The 24,397-nt window shown below is 35.5% G+C and overlaps 1 protein-coding gene and 1 pseudogene across 1 annotated transcript; one reads left to right on the top strand and one right to left on the bottom strand.

Moving 5' to 3' along the window:
* Nucleotides 1-791: 791 nt before the first annotated feature.
* Nucleotides 792-7,005, top strand: LOC116115675 (endoglucanase 16-like). Its single transcript, XM_031401804.1, is given in 9 exon segments — nt 792-1,013; nt 1,112-1,480; nt 5,363-5,368; nt 5,647-5,685; nt 5,782-5,859; nt 5,992-6,141; nt 6,219-6,327; nt 6,421-6,584; nt 6,682-7,005. Coding segments are annotated over 9 exon segments (1,461 nt in total).
* A 13,023-nt stretch (nt 7,006-20,028) lies between these two features.
* LOC116115674 lies at nt 20,029-22,763 on the bottom strand (annotated as a pseudogene).
* Between the last annotated feature and the right edge of the window lie 1,634 nt (nt 22,764-24,397).

Here is a 24,397-nt window from a genome sequence, read left to right as displayed (position 1 = left end):
CCACTTAACCCTGAACCAAACTGCCCCTGAGGGTATTTACGGATTCGCTAAATCTCGAGGGTGTAATATAATTTATCCCTTTTTAATTACAAATGAGAAATGAAAACTACGGTTCACTATTTAATTATTGATAAATAATGGAAAAACAAGATTCAATTATATAAGAATGATCTTGTTAGTTTTTGGTCGATTATTATAACAATATTATTTTATTTTATCATTAGATAATATGAGATTAACACTTTGATTAATAGTAAAGAAATTGTATACTTATATAACAATATATATTTTTTATAAAAATAAAAATATTATAAGACTCAATCTTTTAGATTAATTTAAAAATTACTTTCGTAGTGTTCAAAAAATAAATCAATATCGAAGGATAATAAAATATCTAGTAGGGCTTATATTGTCTTTTCTTGAAACTATAAAGGGGCAAAAGGATATTTTAGTAACTTAATTGGTAAGTTAAAGAAACATCCATATTTAAAGAATCAGCATATTTTTAAGTAAGCAAAATGAAACGGCAAAGTTTTCTAATTCAAGAAACTAAAAACAAAATATTCACTAAAATTGCAGCAAATACCAGCTATTAATTGTTGCAACACCCAAACAACTAAAAACAGAAAACAAAACGCCTCATTTATCGTGGCTTTATAGTTCGAAACCATTCGAGTCCTCAATCATTCAAAGCTTCTCATTGTTTCCAATTCTCTCTCAATAATCTTTTCTATCTTTCATTTTTTTTTTTTTTTTCTAGTTTTTGTTGTTACATATGTACTTTAGCGTTTATGGGCACTTCACTAAGCGCTTCTATGACCATAATCCTGGCATGGTTGGTTGTTTTACAAGGACTTTTGATTGCTGTTAACGCTCATGATAATTTCAACTACAAGGATGCCCTCATCAAATCCCTTATCTTTCTAGAGGCACAAAGATCAGGAAAGCTTCCTCCCAATAACAGACTACCTTGGAGAGGAGATTCTGGTCTTAACGACGGAAAAGATGTTCATGTAGGGGCATGCTTTTCATTTAAAATAATCACATGATGATCAATTTAAATGAATAATGTACATATATATTAATTAATTATTGGTTTCTGTGGATGCAGGTGAATCTTGTTGGGGGATATTATGATGCTGGAGACAATGTTAAGTATGGACTCCCCATGGCTTTCACAATCACCACTCTGGCATGGTCTACTCTCAGCTATGAATCCGAGTTACAATCATCTGGAGAATATCAAAATGCTCTTGCAGCTATCCGCTGGGGCACTGATTATTTCCTTAAAGCCAGCTCTAGAAAAAGCCGGTTGTATGTGCAGGTTGGAGACCCAATAAAGGATCATGAATGTTGGGTGTGACCAGAAATTATGAATACACCAAGAACTGTATTAATGATTGATTCAGATACTCCTGGAACTGAGATTGCAGCTGAAACTTCTGCTGCGATGGCTGCTTCTTCCATTGTCTTTAGGACTGTTGACCGTCACTATTCCCGTCNTCATTCTGGCTGCATGAGCTTTTCCGAGTGGACTAATGGTATTTCATATCACCTCCTTAAAAGTCAAATCAAATACTCCACTTGATTCAGCAAGCATGGGTGGCAACACTTGAAGGGGAAAGGTATGTGTCATTATCTCATTTTAACTACCACTCTATTTGGTTAAATCTTTCTCTATTCAGCCAATTACTTAAATACATGCAGCCCATTTTTCCATTCAGCTCACTCTTTATTCAGTCCATAACACATGCACATCATGCATATTAACTCTCCATTCGGCTCTTTGCTTAAAACATGCATGCCATGCAAGTCACTACTCCAGCTTCAATCAAAAGGTTTCAACTACAAGTCGGTCACGCGGACTTGACCGCAAGCTCCATACAAGCTATACCTGGCATACACCTTCAAATCGGCCTGCCTGATAAACGTACGGACACCTTCAAATCGGCCTGCCAGATAAACGTACGGACACCTTCAAATCGGCCTGCCCGATAAACGTACGGACACCTTCAAATCGGCCTGCCCGATAAACGTACGGACACCTTCAAGTCGGCCTGCCCGATAAACGTACGGACACCTTCAAGTCGGCCTGCCCGATAAACGTACGGACACCCTTAAATCAGCCTGCCCGATAAACGTACAGACACCTTCAAATCGGCCTGGTCGATAAACATACGGACACCTTCAAATCGGCCTGGCCGATAAACGTACGGACACCTTCAAATCGGCCCTGCTCGATAAACGTACAGACACCTTCAAATCGGCCCTGCCCGATAAACGTACTGACACTTTCAAATCGGCCCTACCCGATAAACGTACTGACACCTTCAAATCGGCCCTACCCGATAAATGTACGTACACCTTCGAATCGACCCTGATCGATTTACAATGACATCCTCGAATCGGCCTTGCCCGATCCACAGATTTACACCTTCGGATCAACCCTGCTTGATCCACGGATCTACACCTTCTACGGATTTACACCTTCAGATCAACCCTGCTCGATCTACGGATTTACACAATCGGATCGGTCTGCCGATCCACAAATTTACACCTTCAGATCGACCCTGCTCGATCCACAGATTTACACCTCAAATCGATAAGTCATCGACCCAATCCACACAACGATCCATCCGACCTAACGAGCTGCTGTCACTAATCCGCTCAATCTGCACTCATTCGATTTAATATACTCTCTAAGCTAAATACTCTTTAACTTAGAGAGTATGGGACTAACTGTTAGGGCCAAAAATCGTCTTGGGCTTGACGAGGCCCAATAATGAAATAAACATGTCACGGCCCAAGGCCTCAACCCAATCTCGATTGGGCCTACGCTTAAAATCACCTTGCGACTTACCCACTCTCTGAGTTGGGCTATCCTATAAGTTAAGCTAAACTGGGTTTCAGCCCATTAGCTTGCAACAGTTTATAAATAGGAAATCAGAATCCCATTATATTTCCTCTTCTACTAGATTTCAAATCTTACTCAAACTATTAAACTTGATCTGATAAGGTCAAGAAATCATATCTCTTTCATGATAGGGATTATCCCCAAATAAGGACTTAGTGTCCTACAAGATTCCAACCTTATTTAAAACTATTAAACTTAATCTGATAAGGTTAAGAAATCATATCTCTTTTATGATAGGGATTATCTCCCAAAAGAGGACTCAATGTCCTACTAGGATTCCAACCTCTTGGGTTCACTATAAAAACAGAGGTTTGCCCTCTCATTAAGGATGCAATCTCCCATAGTCAATCTACACTACTCAAAACCATCTATTTGCTCCTAAGTTCTTGCTCCCAAGAACCCGACGCCTCCGCCGTAGTCCTAGCCTCTGACAAGACTCCTGGTAATTCTTCTTCTACTTAATTCTTATTAAATCTCTTTCAGCCTTGCTGACTTGAGTGTCGGAGTGCCTACGGCAAACACCACCTCAGTGTTTTCCGGAAGCTTCACGCTTGCCCTTTCATGTGTGCAGGTCTAACGGATTGTCAGTGACCTCAACCTCACAGGATCACACCCTATTTTCATGACGGTAGATTTTTTGCATCTACAATATCATTTTTTTTAAATACGCCCCTCATCGTTTGAATTTTTGGCTACGCCACAAATTCTTGGGTTAGATTTCTAGTTTATCTCGTCTTTGCATTATGTATTTGTGAGGTGTGTGTTTTGTTTTTGAGTTGTACAATCTTCATATTAGTTAAGAGCTGAGCTCATGTGGAGAGCTCACATGGACATAAGGTTAGTTAACACCAGATCTATGGCCGTTTCACGGCCAATGATGTGGTCATGAAATGGCCAAGTCTTTGGCCGTGAAACGGCCATGCCCAGATCTATGGCATTGCCAGCGTCACAGCCAGATTTGTGGCACTGTTGGCAGTCGCCGATGGTGGTGGCTAGCTGCTGACAGTGGCTTGAGGCAGGTATGGGTGTTTTTGTTAAGTTTAAAACGTTTTTTGTTATTACGGTGTTTTTGCTAAATCTGAAAAGTAGGGGGTTAAAAAAAACTATTCAAAAAATAATAAAAAAATACTATTATACAAATATTTAAAAAGGAGGGCATTTTAGTAATCTATATAACATACCCACCCATTTATCCTCCCAACCAAACATATTATTTATCAATTTATTTGAACCAATGAAACACATTTTTTAAACATTCTCAATAATCTTCAAGGTGATTTTTTATTCCGTTAATATAAAATTTTTTATAATAAAACATTATATGATTCAAACGCCTCATTTATAATATGCAAAACTAAATGAATACTAAAGTGTAATAAAGTGAGTTTTAAAAATATGAAGGGTTACATAATATCAGCTAGTTGGGCTTCAATTGGATTTTTTTTTTTTTTTTTTTTGGTTGAATCTATAAAGAGGCAATAGGATATTTAGTAACTTAAAAGGTAGTTAAGAGACATCCATATTTAAAGAATCAGTATCTTTTAAGTATCCAAAATCAAAGAGCTACCCATTGTATAGTTTTTTAATTCGAAAAACTAATAACAAAATATTCACTAAAACTGGAGCCAATACCAACTATAATTAATTGTCGCACAACTCAAACAACTTCACACCAAAAAAGTAACCTCCTTATTTCCCTTGGTTTTGAAATTCGAAACCATTCCAGTCCTCACTCATTTAAACCTTCTCATTGTCTCAATAATTTTTCCAGCTTCCATTTTTTTTTTTTTTTTTCCACAAATTGTAGCGTTTATGGGCACTTCACTAAGAGCTTCTATGGCCATAATCCTGGCATGGTTGGCTATTTTTCAAGGACTTTTGATTGCTGATAATGCTTATGATAATTTTAACTACAAGGATGCCCTCCCCAAATCCCTTATCTTTCTAGAGGCACAAAGATCAGGAAAGCTTCCTCCCAATAACAGACTATCCTGGAGAGGAGATTCTGGTCTTAACGATGGAAAAAACCAATGCAACTTTCACAAGCTTATACATTAACGTATGCAAAAATTCTTTTTTAAACTGAACTAATTTCTTAACCAAATCACTAATTCCTTGTAACTCAGCAAATTTATTACAAGAACGTATGTCAATAACATAAATCTCAATTTGGTTCTCAAGTACCATCAACTCAAGTACAGAAAAATCAAATGGATAAAACTGACCAAACCTATTCTTCCCTCTCTTCTCTTTTTCCTTTTCCTTTGCTTCTTCTTCCTTTCTTCTTTATGAGCTTTTCTCTCTTTTTCTTCATTTTTAGCAAACAACCTAGTTTATATATAAAACAACTTCTTTGAATTATGAAACTGTCCCAAGATTCTCTTATTCTCACCATGACCTTGCCACATTAGCTTTTTGATGTAAAAATATCCAAATTTCTCCCCTCAGTTAAATATAAACCCAACAGTTCTTATTCCTTTTATTTTTACTCTTAATAAAATTTTTAAAAACTAACAGATCCTCTTGCATAAAAATAAAAATCACAAAAAATATGAAATATATATACTAGGATTAAAAATAGAGTTTTATAAAAATAAAATCCAAACTAACTGTGGGGGCTGTTTCCAAAATCTCATAATTCTATAAGTGTGAAATTTAAATAAATATAAGATGTGGACTTTTTTCAAAATTAATTGGATCCGCCTTCTTCCATTGTCTTTAGGAATGTTGACCGTCACTATTCCCGTCGTCTCCTCAACAAAGCCAAGCTGGTATTATATCATCATAGTTTTTGTCTATCTTAATTAGTTTCTCCTCCATGTTTAAATTTGCATTATGCTAATTTTTTTTTTCTTCTTTCTTAACAGTTGTTTGAATTTGCAAATTCCCATAGAAGAACTTACGATGGAGAATGCCCCTTCTATTGCTCTTATTCTGGCTATAATGTACATACTCACACAGTGCAGTTCAATAAAAAAATGTCTCTAATTTCTTAAAAAAAATGTTTATTTAAATAATGGAAAACAAAATCAAAATTATCTTAAGATGTTTTGGGCGATTATATTTAATGTTTTTAGGATGAGTTGTTATGGGCTTCAACATGGTTGTACTTCCCCACCAAGAGGTCTAAGTATATTCAGTACATTAGAGAAAACGCCATCAGCGCTAGTGTAGCCGAGTTTAGCTGGGATCTTAAATATGCTGGAGCCCAAATCATGCTCTCTGAGGTTTGTTATCTTAAACATTATAACTTCATTAATGAAAATTTCTGAAACTCCATTATTTTCTTTCAATGAAAATGCAGTTCTTCTTTCAAGGAGACAACACCTTGGAAAACTACAAGAACCAAGCTGACAGTTTTATTTGTTCAAATCTTCCTGAAAGCCCTTATCACCAAGTTTACATCAGTCCAGGTACATAGTACACTCAAGATTTATATTTTCTGTGCCAGCTGATTCGATCACTTAATTGGCATTAATTAACTAAAAATGTTCTTTTGGTTAAAGGTAGCATGCTTCACTTGAGGGAAGGAGCCAACACTTAATATGTTACAAGTGTAGCTTTATTGTTTAGCGTATATAGTGATGCTCTGGTGAGACATAACAAAAAGGTGAATTGCGAAGACAAACAATTCGACTCTAACCAAATCATGGCTTTTGCTAAGCAGCAGGTATATAAATATATATACTGATCAAATCAATTACAAAACATCTCTTCAAATCGCTATATAAACAAATAGTAATTGGAAAAATATATCAAAATTGCAGATCGATTATATACTAGGGAAAAACCCAGAAGGAAGATCATACATGGTTGGATTTGGCAAGAACCCACCAACACAAGCGTATCACACGGGAGCTTCAGTCCCAAAAACGATAGTAAACTCAAACGTGAGTTGTTCAATGAGCTTTGTTTATTGGTACAGTAAAGATGAGCCAAACCCTAATGACCTAACCGGAGCCATTCTTAGAGGACCAGACCGATATGATCGATTCAGTGACAAACGTTGGAATTCATCAAACACTGAGCCATGCTGTCATATTAATTCAGTGGCAGTCGGCGTCTTGGCTAAACTTGCAGCTTCACCGTAGTCTTTTGGCTCTTAATTAATTTGATTAGTCGTCTTTTAGATTGATTAGTCTGATATCTATTACCGATTAAAGCTTGCCATGAACATAGCGAATGTATATTTAGAAGCGCTTATTATTTGTATTTAAATTCATGTTAATTTTTATTATATATGTCGACCTTAAGAAGCTCTCTATGTATATTTGGTATGGAGGAGCTTTAGATTGTAATATTCTTAAAGTATCCAATTAATATTTTATTAATTCTTTCCTTCAGGGGAGGAGGGATGTTGCAGATGATTAATAAAACTTCGTAATTTTCTTCAATTTCTTGGATTATAATCGAGATGTGCAAAAATATTATTTACTTGCATTTGTTTTTATCCTATTTTATTATTAAATTTATAAATACTGCTAGATGTAAAGATTATGTTTACAAGTAATGTAATGTTTTATTATGGTATCATTATAACTAATATCCCATAAATATTAAGGCTATTGTACTTTGATTAAAAAAATATGTTAATAAGTTTTTATAGGTAAAAGAGTAATACTAGAGGTACAAACAGAATCTTATAAAAAAATTTATACAAAGAGACGTGACAGAAAATAAATGAAAGCGTGAATATGATGAGTTTGACTTTTTGTATTCCTTTTCCATTCATTTTCCTATCACATCAATTGATACAAAAATATTTGTAAGATTTGTACGTCTAGCATTATTATAGATAAAAATAAGGAATAGGTTTTTAGTGTAAAATAATAAAAAAGTAGAGTTTTGAAATATTTATAAATTATTTTTCAAAAAAAAAAGTGTCCACAAATTGATATTATCCCTATCATAATCATATCAATAACAATGTTAATGCCAAAATTTGCACCAAATTGGAAATCACTAATCTGACTTTGTCTTTCCGCTCTGTATTTTATAACCACCTCTGGTTTTTGGATTGATGGCTACTTGTCCTACAAAACAGAGTTTCTGCCTGAAAACAAGGAAAGAATATGAGAGGTGTTTATTATGATTATTTTTTAATATAATGAACTTTTGTATGATTTAGTACATTTTTTTTCCCATTTCAAATCGATCCACAACTCTAATTATTTAAGTTTTTACACTAAAAACTTAACCATTTCTTTTATCTATATAAAAACTTATTAACAAGTTTTCTTATCAAAGTACAATAGCCTTAATATTTATGGGATATCAGTTATACTGATACCATAATAAAACATTACATTACTTTTAAACATAATCTTTACAACAATATTTATAAATTTAATCAGTGTTTTAAAACCCAAGCCAGGGTGAAACCCAACAAAGTGGCCATGTCTCGGGTTGATTGGTTTAACTGGTTTGACCTTGAAATCTAACAAAAATACCCCAAAAAATTACATGTAATTCCATATAAATTTGAAATCTTTCAAAAACACCTCAAACACCACTGTCAACGTCGACAAATAGGGCATGTTTCTGGCGACGACAACACTCCCCATCACCAGCAAACACTCCTCTGAGCCTCTTGTTCAAAACCCATCTCACCCATCCCCCGTCTGCCTCCCCAATTGTCGGTAATAGTGAACTTTTTCGATAACATAGTTTTGCAATTTCCAACCAATTCACTCACTAGAAATCACCGTCGTCGCCACCATTGTACTCAACGGTCATTCCTCTTCAAAAGCCCTAACATTTCAGCCTTCAATTGTTCATTGATTGATAGCCTAATTTCTAGGGTTTTCAATGAATATGAAAATTTGTAATCCGACATAGTGAAGGCCCCGAGTCTTGGTTGAACCGAGTAGGGCTAGATTTTTAAACACTAAATTTAATAATAAAATATCATGAAAGTAATGAATATTTTTGCATATCTAGATTATAATCCAAGAAATTGAAGAAAATCATATAGTTTTATTAATCATCTCTTATATCCTCCTCCACTGAAGGAAAGAATTAATAATATTAAATGGATAAACCTTAAGGGTGTGTTTGGTTCAAGGAATTTTGTATTATTGAAAATGTTATTGCTGACGCTTGATTTTGGACGCCAACGACTCGCACGTGCAAAGTGCTAAGAGGGTCTTAGAAATTACATGTGATAGATCCATGAGATTTGAATATGGAGCTGAGATTATATATGTTGCAGAAAACATAAATAATAGGCTAACAAGAGAGGTTTTTACAGTGATTCGGATGCTCAAACAAGCGACTCCTACATCCACTATTATTTTATTGATCTCTGACTATTTTTATGATATTGCCCATAAGGCATACAAAGATGAAGAAATACAGTATTTACAGAGAGAAAGAATTGAACTTGAATCTATGTTTTAGCTCTCATATGCCCAGCCCCCCTCTTCAGGAAGAGAAGTGTCAATTTATACACCTAAACACTCAATGTAATGAGTGTTTTGCAAGTTGTCTTGACACATGGAAGGCTCTCATCCATTCATTTCTTGAAAGGAGATAGGGTTGGTATGAATATCTTTGAGGCGATATGGGCTTGACAGTTAGTACAAAAAGATATTTATTAGGCTGACATAAGCGTGACTTTTGAGGCATAACAGAAGCCCCTCAGTTTTTGGAGTGTGTAATCGTGCTTCAGAAACTAAGGTCTTTAATCTGAATGGTTGCAGTCTCAAACTAAAGAGCTTGAACTATTCGTGGCGCGATCGAGTGCTGAGATCTAGGAGCTAATCGCGATCTATTAGGAGCTCGACCTGAAATCTGTTAGGAGCTCGACCTGAAAGCAAAACGAGCTCAATCTGAGCAAAACGAGCTCAACTTGAGAGCAAAACGAGCTTAATCTTAGCAAAATGAGCTCAATTTGAACAAAACGAGCTCAACTTAAGAGCAAAATGAGCTTAACCTGAGCAAAACGAGATCAATCTGAGCTAAACGAACTCAATCTGAGATCATAACGAACTCAATCTGAGCAAACGAGCTCAACTTGAGCAAAACGAGCTAAATCTAAGCATAACGAGCTCGACCTGAGAGCACAAGAGATCAGCGATCTCAACGTGTGATCAACGATCTGAACATGCGATTTGAAGCTAAAGATCAGTGATCTGAAGCCGAGGAACAGGACGACATGTTCGTGCAATCTGCAATCTGGCCACGCAATCGGAGCTCTGATGCGTGCGATCTGGCCACACGATTGGAGAATTCTAACGTGTGCGATCTGCGATCTGGCCACGCGATTGGAGAATTCTAACGTGTACGATCTGCGATCTAGCCACGCGATTGGAGAATTCTGACACAGGTTTGAGATCTGAGCACGCCATCAGGGAACTTGGACGCAGGTTTGAGAATCGGACCTGCATGGGCCACCAAACTGTTGACACTTGATTTTGGACACCAACGACTCACACATGCAAAGTGCTAAGAGTGTCTTAAAAATTACACGTGATGGATCCATGAGATTTGAATATGGAGCTGAGATTATATATGTTATAGAAAACATAAATAATAGGCTAACAAGAGGGGTTTTTATAGCGGTTCGGATGCTTAAACAAGCGACTCCTACATCCATTGTTATTTTATTGATCTCTGACTATTTTTATGACATTGCCCGTAAGGCATACAAAGATGAAGAAATACAGTGTTTACAGAGAGAAAGAATTGAGCTTGAATCTATGTTTTAGCTCTCATATGCCCAACCCCCCTCTTCGGGAAGAGAAGTGCCAATTTATGCACCTAAACACTCAATGTAATGAGTGTTTTGCAAGTTACCTTGACACATGGAAGGCTCTCATCCATTCATTTCTTGAAAGGAGATAGGTTTGGTATGAATATCTTTGAGGAGATATGGGCTTGACAGCTAGTACAAAAAGACATTTATTAGGCTGACATAAGCGTGACTTTTGAGGCATAACAGTTATATTAATGAGAAGATTGATTACCTTGAAGATGACTGTGAATGTTATATTAAATGTGTTTGGTTAGATTAGAATAAATTAGTGGGTATGTTATATTCATATGTTTGGTTGGGAGGAATAAATTGGTGGGCATGTTATATAGGTTATTGAATTGTCCTTCTCTTTTAATATTATATTATTATTATCATTATTATTATTATTATTATTATTTGAATTATTTTTTTACCCTCTACATTTGAGACTTTGCTAAAATACCACAACATGATAAAAGTTTAAATTTTAATAAAAACACCCCACCCTACTAAGTCATTGTCGGCCACCGGCCATGGCCTAAACAACGCACAACTGACTTGATATGGCTAGTCATGCACCAATCTGGCTATTTTCGGTCAGATCGATGCCCGAAAATGGCTAGATCTATTCTAGCCATGGATTTGGCCCTTTTCGGCTAGATCCATGGCTGTTAATGGTCAAATTTGTGGCTGTCAATGACCACGGATCTGGCCAAATTCATGACCATCTAGCTGTTTTTGATCATCCAATCAAATCGGTGCATGGTCGGCTAGATTCGGTCAATCTTGAGCCATTTGAACAACGAACGCCGACAGTCGATAGTGGCGGCCAGCAATCGATTGAGTTCTGAGTAATTTGGTGAGAGTGCAAGGGTATAAATGTCTTAATATTTTTTTCAAGGCCGTCTGAAGAATATTTGTGATCTTAGGCAAGAATTACTTTAGGGGCCTTCTAATAATATAAGAATATATTAAAAAAATTATTTCAAATTTATTTTTCTTGCCTTTTGAGATACAAAATCACTAGGAGAGGTGGACGGCACCCGACAGGCTAACGAGGTTAGGTTGGTGGGGGGTATTGGAGAGCAGATGCTGGAAAAACGATGGATGGTAAAATGGGTGATTTCCAATGCCAGGATTGACTGGAAAAGGCTTGAGAAGTCGCAGTCCCAAAGGTATCAGTGGCCGACGATTGGCAGAGAAAACAGATGAGGTATGATAGGGGTTTTGGTGAGAGGGCTGAGGGGAGGAAGATGGTGGTGTCGGGGAAGGCCAACGACGTCTACTACATGTCAAAAAGGCTGAAAATGGTTGTTGCACGCGGTGGAGCTAGGTTGCGAGATTCATCAAAAAATCGGTCAAATCAAGGGCTATCAAGGCTAGGGAAACACTTGGGAAATGATAAAGTGATTATTCCAGTCGATTTTGGTGAGAAAATCAGTCAGAATTAGCTCCAGACAGCCGACGGCGAAAGAGGGGTGGAGATGATTTATGTGAATGTCGAATTTTGGGATTGAATTGGGGGTGAGTAATTTGAGACATGTAAATGACTATTTTAGCCTTTCATTGTTAAAAGAAATTCAATGTGTTAATTTAAAGGTGTAAATTGGAATATATGAAACTAGAGGTACAAACTTATTATTTTGTCAAACTTTGGGTGGATGGGGGAGAAAATGGGTGGTTCCACAAATCGGAAGCCTCATTGTGGTGACTCAGAGGAGTTGTGTAAAGGGGCTAAAGTTGATGATATCCGTTTTGTTGGGGATTTCTTTACTTGGAATAATAGAGGAGATGCAAATAGAAGAATTTGGTGTGAGTTGGATAGGGTCTTGGCCAATGAAAAATGGGGTTTGTGTTTTCCTTCATTGTGTGCCACGTTTCTCCCCCTAGGTGTTTCGGATCATAGCCTTATGATTCTTGATTGTGGATTACTAACTATAGGTAAGAGAACTCCGTTTAAATTCTTTAATTGTTGGACATAACATGCATAGTTTCTTCCTTTAGTTGAAAAAGTGTGGAAGATGGAAGTGTGTGGCAACCCTTTGTTTAGGCTTTTTTCCAAACTCAAAGCTTTAAAGCAGAAGCTTACAGGGTTAAATAAACAAGAATTTTGGAATATCTCCGAACGGGTTAAGGTGGCTAGGGTAGAGTTGATAGAGTGCCAAAAGAATTTAGGAGGGGATCCGTTTAATGAGAACATCATCCAAGAGGAAAGGTCAAGACTACTAACTTGTTTAAGCTTTTCAAGGATAAAGAGTCCTTAGCCAAGCAAAAGTCAAGAATCAAGTGGCTTAGAGATGGAGATGCTAATACTTCCTATTTCTTCAAATGTGTTAATGGATGGAGAAACGGGAATAGAATTTGTTTCCTTGAAGGTAGGGAATGATAGTTACACCAATGATGCAAGGAGAATTAAGAATGAGTTTGTGGATTTTTATGAAGACTTGTTAAAAGATAAAGAGAATTGTAATTGAGCTTATTATTTCAATGGTGGAAGCTAACGATATGGTGGTCGAGGTCACTAGGGAGGAAATCACCAAGACTATGTTTGCTATGAATAAGGATAAAGGCTCGAGGCCAGATGGCTATAATGCCCTATTCTTTCAAAAAGCTTGGAATGTGGTGGGTAAAGAGGTTAACGAGGCTATTCAACACTTCATCATCTCGGGTAAGCTTCTTAAGGAACTTGATTGCACTATCATTGCCTTAGTTCCAAAATGTGAGAATCTGTCATCTTGCCATAAGTTTAGGCCCATTTCTTGTTGCAACACCATTTACAAATGCATCTCCAAGATAATGGCTAATAGAATTAAAGGTGTAATACCCAAGTTTATTAATAAAGCACAATTGGCCTTTGTAAGGGCAAGGAAAATTGGGGATAATATTTTACTTAGCCAGGAGTTGTTGCACCTTTATGATAGAGATTCGGCTAAGGAAAGGAGATGTGCTATTAAAGTCGATTTAATGAAGGCTTATGATTCGATGAGATGAGGTTTTGTTTTGGAGGTGCTTACATTGTTTGGGTTTCCTATGTAATACATCAATTGCGTGGAACAATGTATCACAACCCCGAGGTACTCAATAGTAATAAATATGGAGCTTGTGGGTTTTTTTGGAGGTTCTAAGAGACTGAGGCAAGGGGACCCTTTCTCCCCTTACCTTTTTGTCATAACCATGGAAGTCCTTTCTAGATTATTGGAAAAAGTGTCGGCCAACAAGGATTTCAAGTTCCATTGGAGATGCAAGGATTTAAATCTAACCCATCTTTGTTTTGCAGATGATTTGATGTTTTTTTGTAATGCCAACAAAAAGTCCATTATTCTCTTAAAGAAAGCTTTGGATGAGTTTTCTAAGTGGGCTGGCCTCCAAGCTAACCAATCTAAGAGTAACATTTTTTTCTCCGGGGTTTATGTTGATGAAAGAAGAGATCTCTTATTTGTTTTCGAGTTTGAAGAAGGAAAGCTTCCAATGAAGTATCTTGGTATTCCTCTCATCACTAAGAAGATTAAGTACTCGGATTGTAAACCTTTATTGGAAAAAATCTTGGCAAGAATTAATTCGTGGCAAAGTAAGTTTCTCTCTTATGCGAGTAGAGTTATGCTTATTAAATCCATCCTTTCTAGTATCCAAGTGTATTGGTCTATGGTCTTTATGCTCTCCTTCAAAGTTCATGGTGAAATTGACTCTAAGTTGAGAGACTTCCTCTGGTCGTGATCGGAGGTGAAGAGTACTAAAGCCAAGGTGAATTGGGAGGAGGTGTGTGTTCCTAAGAAAGAGAGAGGTCTCAACATTTTAAAAAGGAGTAATACTACACATACATCATTTTCATACAATATTTCTCATACAACATTATGTAGCAAGATATGATTGGCTAATTTAGAGTTAAAATTAAACTTTCACCCAATCATACATTGCCACATAATGTTGTATGAGAAATGTTGTATGGAAATGATGTATGTGTAGTATTATTCTTTAAAAAGCAAAGAGTATTGGAATCAAGCGGCAATGATGAGACATGTGTGGAACCTTGCCCCAAGTTAAAGGCGATTCGGGGTGGGCTGAGTGGATTAAAAGCTATTTGACTGGTAAGAAAAGCTTTTGGGATATCTCAATCCCGCGCAATGCCTCATGGGCTTGGAAGGGCATTTTGAAACTTTGAAGTGAAGTTAGGAATAGAATCCACTACATTGTCGACAATGGGGAAAATATTCACTTGTGGCATGATAATTGGCACCCAAAAGGGCCTTTAGTGCAAAGGTACGACCCTAGGACTGTTCATGACTCATGTATTTCCTATTATGCTAAGGTTGGTGAGATTTGTGATGGAACTAGATGGAAATGGCCTGTGGCAAGAAGGTTTTTCATATTATCCTTGGCCCTCATGGAAGTTAAAGATTTGGTAGACTTCCTCCCCTTGTGTAAAGATGATAGAGTTAGATGGGATCCAAACCCTTCGGGTTCTTTCACAGTCAAAACAGCTTAGGAAGTTACTAGCACTCATAAGGATCGAGTGGATTGGCATTATCTTGTTTGGTTTCCAAGGGCTATCCCTCAAAAGTCTTTCATCTTATGACTTGCCATTAAAGGTCAAATGCAAACGAGGGACAAACTTGTAAGGTATAGAGTTACTTCAACTGGAACTTGCTATTTTTGTAATTGTTATATGGAATCCTTGGTTCACTTCTTCTTCTCTTGTAACTTCACTAGAAATATTTGGTGTCGGGTTCTTGATGTGTGTCACTTAGGGTATGTGGTCCGACCTTGGCAAGATTATATTAGTCATATATCTTGTAGATGGAAACCTAAGAAGCTCAAGTATGTCATTAGTAGACTTTGCTTGGGAGCTATTGTTTACCACATTTGGCGAGAGAGAAATAATAGACACTTTAGGTGTGATTACCTTAATGCCATAACATTGGAGAATGTGATTAAGCGGATTGTGAGGGGGAAGGCGATAGAGCTTTCTAAAGTGAAGAAGTCCCCATTAATAAGAGGCTTGCTCATAATTTGGGGCTGCCTAATTCTATCTTCTTGGGTTCTAAGGCATTTGTGTAGAGGTGATGTGTGGTTTGGAGAGGGCTCTCGATACCTTGCTCTTGAGGGGGAGGGTGATGGAGCTTTCTAAAGTGAAGAAGTCCCCATTAATAAGAGGCTTGCTCATAATTTGGGGCTGCCTAATTCTATCTTCTTGGGTTCTAAGGCGTTTGTGTAGAGGTGATGTGTGGTTTGGAGAGGGCTCTCGATACCTTGCTCTTAAGGAGGTTTGGCTTCATTCTTTGGGGAGGCATGTGGTTTTTTTTTGGGGGGGGGGGGGGGACTGTTGCATTCTTCCTTCAATAGATACTTTGATCCAGATGTTCTTGTTGGTTTGGCTTTTGGGGGTGGATGGGTTGTATAGCCTCGAAGGTGACCACCCTTTGGTATGCAATGCACTGTGAAGAGTTGGGGAGGTTTTTGTTTTTTGGATACTATTGAACCTAACCCAGGGCGTGTCTTGCGGTAGGTGGGTTTCTTTATAATCTTTAATCTCTGCTTCTTTATTCTATTTCTTTGACAAGAGAAATTGAACCAAAAAAAAAAAAAAAAAAAAAAGATTAGGAGTTGTCTTAATAGTATCATTCCTTTGTTCCTAACCCGAGGCTTGTCTTGAGATAGGTTGGCTGGTTTTTAGGCCTTTTATACATTCTTTCTCCCTTTCTATGAAACGTTTACTTACCAAAAAAAATGTAAAAATTTTATAATAAATTTGGGTCTTTTTAGCTTTTTTGGGGGGTCCATTGGGCCAGCCTAGATAAGAAATTATACATTATTTTTATTTTTGTAATATATTTTTTTTTTAAATTATAAAAAGTTTGGGCCCTTTTTGGCTCTATTTTTTTTGGGGATCTAGAAAGGTGCCTCACTACCTACCCCTTGGGCTGGTGTTGCTTTTTTTTTATAAGGCTAAAATTGTCCATGAAAATTCTTATAAATTGTTTAGATAACAAGGGCATTACTGTCCTAAAATTTTATTAATAAGGGGTAAAATACAAAAACCTCCCCAACTCTTCACAATGCATTGCATACCAAAGGGTGGTAACCTTCGAGGCTATACAACTCAAGGGCGTGTCTTGTGGTAGGTGGGTTTCTTTATAATCTTTAATCTCTACTTGATTCTATTTCTTTGACAAGAGAAATGGAAAAAAAACAAAAACAAAAAAAAAAAAAAGGATTAGGAGTTGTCTTAATAGTATCATTCTTTTGCTCCTAACCCAAGGCTTGTCTTGAGGTAGGTTGGCCGGTTTTTAGGCCTTTTATACATTATTTCTCCTTTTCTATGAAACGTTTACTTACCAAAAAAAAAAAATGTAAAAAGTTTATAATAAATTTGGGTCTTTTTGGCTTTTTTGGGGGGCCTTTTGAGCCAGCCTAGATAAGAAATTATACACTATTTTTATTTTTGTAATATATTTTTAAAAAAAAATTATAAAAAGTTTGGGCCCTTTTAGGCCCTATTTTTTTGAAGACCTAGGCAGGTGGCTCACTACCTACCCCTTAGGTTAGTGCTGATTTTTTTGTATAAGGCTAAAATTGTCAATGAAAATTCTTATAAATTGTTTAGATAACAAGGGTATTACTGTCCTAAAATTTTATTAATAAGGGGTAAAATTGTAACAAAAATAAGATTACCAAGTAATTTCAGAATACTTAAAAAAATGGTAGTATTCAGATTGCTACCTATATAACCAACATTGATTACTATTGGTTTTGAAATATTAATGAAATCTTATATTACTTGATATTCAAACATGATAATAATGTCAATAATATAAGATGACATTACTGGATGGGAGATAACACTCTGTTGGTTAACGGATCTACAAAACGCAGCAGAAATTAAAAAATTTTAATTAGATCAACAAACCTTAACCAAGATACTTATGCCCGATTTACATTATTTTAAATTAACCAAATCAAAGGATATAAAATTTCATACCAACGTTGGAGGCTCCTTCGATTTGAGGTTGGAATTGCTACCACTCTAAAGTAGAAGTGCACTTGCAGTATCCACATGAAAACAGGATGGTTATCGTTGAGGGATTTTTAAGCTAGGAAAAACTCTCAACTTCAAGAATAATTTTCTGCATAATTTTTCTTGGGAAGAAAAATTCTTTCTCTCACAAAGGGGTTCACGTTTTTGAGAGAGAGAGGGTGGTTAGGGTTTTATTAATTGAATGAAATTAATTCATTTTAATTTTTAGTTGCACTTAAATAGTGAACACTAAAACCCTGTTCCAAATTGTAACAACCATCTATTCCAATTGGAATATTAGAATAGATTATCCTTACAACCAAACATGGCATTTCAATTCAAATTTAAAAACAAAATTTGAATTCACATTATCAATATTAATAATAAATATTAATATTGGATACTATCCTTTATATATATATATATATACACCAAATATTTAAATATATATAATCTCATTAATTTAATTTTCATATGAAATTAAATTTAGACAACAACCTCAGTAAATTTAATTAAACTGTGAGATTAACAAAATGTCATTTCATTTTAAAAGAAAAAAAATGCTTTGTCATCATAAATGACGAAAATACCCTTCTCATGAATTTTATTCTTAATTTGTCTTCTATATGTGCAACCCGAAGACTCCTTATCTTATCGGCAGTGAATCTTATCGTGATTGACAATCAATCAATCGTTCCACTAGACACAAACCAAGAATAGCCTCTAGCCAGGCATCATAACCACCCGATAGATTCGGACTCAGCAAAACGTCTACCTATCAATTATATAGTTATTGTGTAATCCAATCCTTTTATCATCTATTATCTCATCAAGACTGAGGCATAGAAATAGTGTCAATCTCGGATATCCTTGATATCTCGATATCCGGTAATTGGACAAATAACCAGAATAGATTAGATTGAGCTACAACTCAATCCCACTGTGGCCACAAATTTAATATCGTTGTCATCTACCGAATTACTCAGTGAGATAATTTCTCTCGTACCCGGGAGTGATAAATCCTATGTCAATTCACTATAGTCTCGATACACTTTTCAATGCAGCCAACCACTACTTTTCTAATAGTCTTGAGAGGACTACGTTGAGCTAGTGACATACTACACCAATCGGTGCACAAGACACTTCGGTGATCTGAAGTCTAAGAATCACATGCACCACCATTCGTTGGAGGATTTGTTCCATAGACACTGGGGTAACCATCTATGTGGAATCCTTCAATGGGTCGGTCCGGTCAACTTGCCTATAGCAAGCACCCATGTGTTGCACCAGGTTGTCACCAAACAACTTTGACAAGTGAGATCTATCATTGCCTCTCGACAAAGTCGTTCAACACTATGATAATCTTACCGTATTATCTGTGCCCTAGGTCAAGATAATACTGAGGCTATGGACGTTTATAGAATGGTCACCATATGTGCTCATAGAGTTCTCATTATCGAGATTTCAAACATTCGATAACCTCGTCACGGTTCTACCATCCTAAGGACATATATCATTTTCTTATACGAATATAATCAGATCACATAATATAGATAGATGTCTTTATTGATAAAAAAACATGATTACAAAGAGTCAATTAACAAAATAGGATTGGCTCTAAAGCACCTACTCTAACACTCTCAACTAAACAGCCCCTGAGAATATTAAAATCTAAAGCTCCCCCATACAAAATATATATAGAGAGCTACTTATTGACATATGTAGTATAACCTCTATAAATTAGTAACCTTGGGACCATATAAATTATATTAATTAAAAGAAGTATTAGTTAATCGATCAATTAATAATTTATTAATTTATAGAGTGTATTTACAATTCAATGAACATAGATTTAAATTAGATATGAGATCCAACAAGATTCAAAGCATCAACAGCACTTTATATTTTTTTTATTGCAATTCGAGAATTCAACCCTAAAACTTCTAGATGCAATGAGAAAAATTAGAGATAAGATCCAACAAGATTTAAATTTCAAGCCAACAAGATTTAAATTTCAAGAAAAAAATAAGAATTAACAAATTATTTATTTATAATATGAATGGGACCACAGAGTTATGTATGGTTTCCAGAAAAATATTATTTTATTAATTTATCAAAATTATTAATTTAACCTACTAACTTAAATCGGAACAGTAAGAAATTATTATCTAATAGAGTTTATTAATTTATTGAGTATTGATTTATAGAGGTTATACTGTATAATACAAATTAACATCAAATTTAAATAAAAATAACAAACGGTTCTAAATAGACAATCGTTACGTTCATGGCATGCTTTAATTGGAAACCGATATCAGACTAATCAATCAAAAAGACGACTAATCAAATTAATTAAGAGTTAAAAGACTACGATGAAGCTGCAAGTTTAGCCAAGACGCCGACTGCCGCTGAATTAACATAAGTGCATGGCTCAGTGTTTGATGAATCCCAACGTTTGTCAATAAACCGATCAGATCGGTCTGGTCCTCCAACAATGGCTCCTGTTAGTTCATTAGGGTTTGGCTCATCTTTACCGTACCAATAAACAAAGCTCATTGAACAACTCACGTTTGAGTTTTCTATCGTTTTTGGGACTGAAGCTCCCCTGTGATGCGCTTGTGTTGGTGGGTTCTTGCCAAATCCAACCATGTATGATCTTCCTTCTGGGTTTTTCCCTAGTATGTAATCGATCTGCAATTTTGATATATTTTTCCAATTACTATTTGTTTATATAATAGTTTTAAGATATTTTTGTGCTTGATGTCATCAATATATATATTTATATACCTGCTGCTTAGCAAAAGCCATGATCTGGTTAGAGTCGAATTGTTTGTCGCCGCAATTCACCTTTTTGTTATGTCTCTCCAGAGCATCACTGTATACGCTAAACAGTAAAGCTGCACCCGTAACATATTGAGTGTTGGCTCCATCCCTCAAGTGAAGTATGCCACCTTTAATCAAAAGAACATTTTTAGTTAATTAATGCCAATTAAGTGATCGGATCAGCTGGCACAGAAAATATAAATCTTGAGTGTACTATGTACCTGGACTGATGTAAACTTGGTGATAAGGGCTTTCAGGAAGATTTGAACAAATAAAACTGTCAGCTTGGTTCTTGTAGTTTTCCAAGGTGTTGTCTCCTTGAAAGAAGAACTGCATTTTCATTGAAAGAAAATAATGGAGTTTCAGAAATTTTCATTAATGAAGTTACAATGTTTAAGATAACAAACCTCAGAGAGCATGATTTGGGCTCCAGCATATTTAAGATCCCAGCTAAACTCGGCTACACTAGCGCTGATGGCGTTTTCTCTAATGTACTGAATATACTTAGACCTCTTGGTGGCGAAGTACAACCATGTTGAAGCCCATAACAACTCATCCTGAAAACATTAAATATAATCGCCCAAAACATCTTAAGATAATTTTGATTTTGTTTTCCATTATTTAAATAAACATATTTAGATTAGAGGCATTTTATTGACTACACGGTGAGTAGTACATTATAGCCAGAATAAGACAATAGAAGGGGCATCTCCATCGTAAGTTTTTTAGGGAATTTGCAAATTCAAACAACTGAAGAAGAAGAAAAATTTAGCATAATGCAAATTTAAACTGGAGGAGAAACTAATTAAGATAGACAAAACATATGATGATATAACCCAGCTTGGCTTTGTTGAGGAGAGACGAATAGTGACGGTCAACATCCTAAAGACAATGGAAGAAGCAGCCATCGCGCAGAAGTTTCAGCTGCAATCTCAGTTCCAGGATATTGAATCAATCATAAAACATTTCTTGGTGTATTCATATTTCTGTCGCACCCAACTTCATGATCCTTCAGGGTCTCCAACCTGCACATAACCGCTTTTTCTAGAGCTGGCTTTAAGGAAATAATCGCCCCACGGATAGCCAAAACATTTTGATATTCTCCGATGATTAAACTCGGATTCATAGTGAGAAGACCATGCCAGAGTGGTGATGTGAAAGCCATGGGGATCCATACTTACACTTGTCTCCAGCATCATAATATCCCCCAACAAGATCCCTGCATCCACAAAACACATAATTAATATATATAGTACATTATTCATTAAATTGATATCTTATTTTTAAATGAAGCATGCCCCCATGAACATCTTTTCCTCGTTAAGACCAAATCTCCTCTCCAAGGTAGTCTGTTATTGGAGGAAGCTTTCCTGATCTTTGTGCCTCAGAAAGAGGGATTTGTGAGGGCATCCTTGTAGTTGAAATTATCATGAGCTTACAGCAATCAAAAGTCCTTGAAAAACCAACCATGCCAGGATTATGCATAAAGCGCTTAGTGAGTGCCCATAAACGCTAAATATGTAAACAAAAAATAGAAAAAAAAAAAAAAAAAAAAAAAAAATGAAAAGAGAAAAGATTATTGAAGACGTTAAACAATGAAGAGCTTTGAATGATTGAGGACTCGAATGTTTCGAACTATAAAGCCACGATAAATAGCGTTTTGTTTTCTGTTTTTAGTTTTTGTGTTTGCAACAATTAATAGCTGGTATTGGCTGCAATTTTAGTGAATATTTGTTTTTAGTTCCTTGAATTAGAAAACTTTGCTGTTTCATTTTGGTTACTTAAAAATAGCCGATCTTAAATATGGATGTTTCCTTACTTACCGATTAAGTTACTAAAATATCCTTTTGCCCTTTTATAGTTTCCAAAAGGACAATATAAGCCCTACTAGATGTTTTATTATCCTTCGGTATTGATTTATTTTTTGAAACACTACGAAAGTAATTTTAAATTAATCTAAAAGATTGAGTCTTATAATATTTTATTTTTATAAAAAAATATATTGTTATATAAGTATACAATTTCTTTACTATTAATCAAGTGTTAATCTCATGTATCTAATGATAAAATAAAATAATATTGTTATAAAATCGACCAAAACTAACTAAATCATTCTTATATAATTGAATCTTGTTTTTCCATTATTTATCAATAATTAAATAGTGAACCGTAGTTTTCATTTCTCATTTGTAATTAAAAAGGGATAATTACTTTGCACCCTCGAGATTTAGCGAATCCATAAATCCCCTCAAGTATAAGTAACAACTTAGAACCCCCATCATTTGTATCTTTTTGTTAGTTTTAACATAATTGAGTCCAATGACCTTAACCTTAATGCCTTCATTCTCCACATACCAGCCAACCCATACCACCCATCCTATTTCTTCCCTCTAATGGCAAGTCCCCAACCATCACAAGCCCACGACTACCACTTACCAGTGTTTACAATTAGGAAAAAAAAAATGAATTACAAATCAAAAGACAAAAATCCTCCACCACATATTAACAAAAAAAATTCATAAAAAAATGAAAACCAGATCAAGAAACTATCAACAAACTTGGGAGAGTATTTTAGAAAATATCTCTCATGAAATATCCTTATTTTATTTCTAAGATAATATATGTTTGGCAGAATTAACTTTCGCATAGGGATGTTAATTATACTCGAAAATCTGGGGATTCACACTAACCCATTTCGTACGGGGTAGAGGGATTCCCTGAAATAAGCGAGGACGAGGATAGGGATAGATATCTCCCTGCCCTGTACCTGCCTCGCTTAAACCCCCAATATAAAATTACTAAATTAACCTTTTACATATTTATAATATAATTATATTAGATTAAAATATTACAATGTGTGAGTATAATGAGACGGGGATTTTGTACCTACAAAGGCTACAATGTGGGAATAAGGCAGGGATTTTCTCCCAGTAATTCGGGGATTTTTCCCCTTAGTCTAGGGCAGGGTGGGGTAGGGACGGGGGTTCCTCGTCATCCTTGTAGCAAGGACGAGGAGGGGATGAGTTTAGGGTTAATCAATGGGGACGAGGGTAAGGAATGGGAAATCCGGCCTTGCTCCACCCCATTGCTATTCCTACTTCCCACCCTAGGTATGACAAATCAACAAAGTAGGAGTACTATCAACGCTTTACAAAAAAATTTCAATTTCTAATGTTAAAGTAAATGTTGAAAAGGCTTTTAAGGCCGTTTGTGCCTTTTCAATATGTTCTAGAACTTGTGTCCTTTTTTGGTGCCTTTTAAAAAAAATTATCCGCAAATTGATAAAATCCCCCTTTTTTTTTGGTTTTTTAAATTTCCCTCCTAATCAATAATTCAAACATATTAAAAGTCACAATTATATCTTTAATTAGTGTAATTTATAAGGTAATTAATTATGTAAGGTAGATTAAATTTTGAGGACTAAAGATAATTTAAAATTTTCAATAATACGCCTCTTGAATCAATGTAGATAAAATTTATATTTCAAAAAAAAAAAAAAAATCATATTAGATTATAAATATTGTAATAAATTTTACCTTAAAATTTGTAATATAGGAGAGAAAACGCTCAACGAGTAATTATAAAACTTATGATATACAACGTAAAAACTTTTATAGTTGAATATAAAGGATAGGTAATTTTAAACCCCCCAAGGTTTGGCCAAATCATAAACCCTCGGTCGTACTGATAATGACCCTAAACCCCCTACTGTGAACTCCCTGAAACTTTTTCCGTTAGTTTTAACAGAATCAAGGATAAAAGAATAAAATGCACCTAAATTTTTATAATTATTAAGAGTTGATACATTTAATCCATCTAAAATTTGCAAAACTAACTTTTATCCCAAAAACTAGCGAAACTACCAGATAAACCCCAACAAATATGGGAGTTAACTGAATTTGACCAAACACAA

The sequence above is a fragment of the Pistacia vera genome, unplaced genomic scaffold (genome assembly GCF_008641045.1).
Source record: "Pistacia vera cultivar Batoury unplaced genomic scaffold, PisVer_v2 Contig75, whole genome shotgun sequence".
NCBI lineage: Eukaryota > Viridiplantae > Streptophyta > Magnoliopsida > Sapindales > Anacardiaceae > Pistacia > Pistacia vera.
Note: the sequence above shows the minus strand (reverse complement) of the source record. Positions and strands in the feature narration are given on the sequence as shown.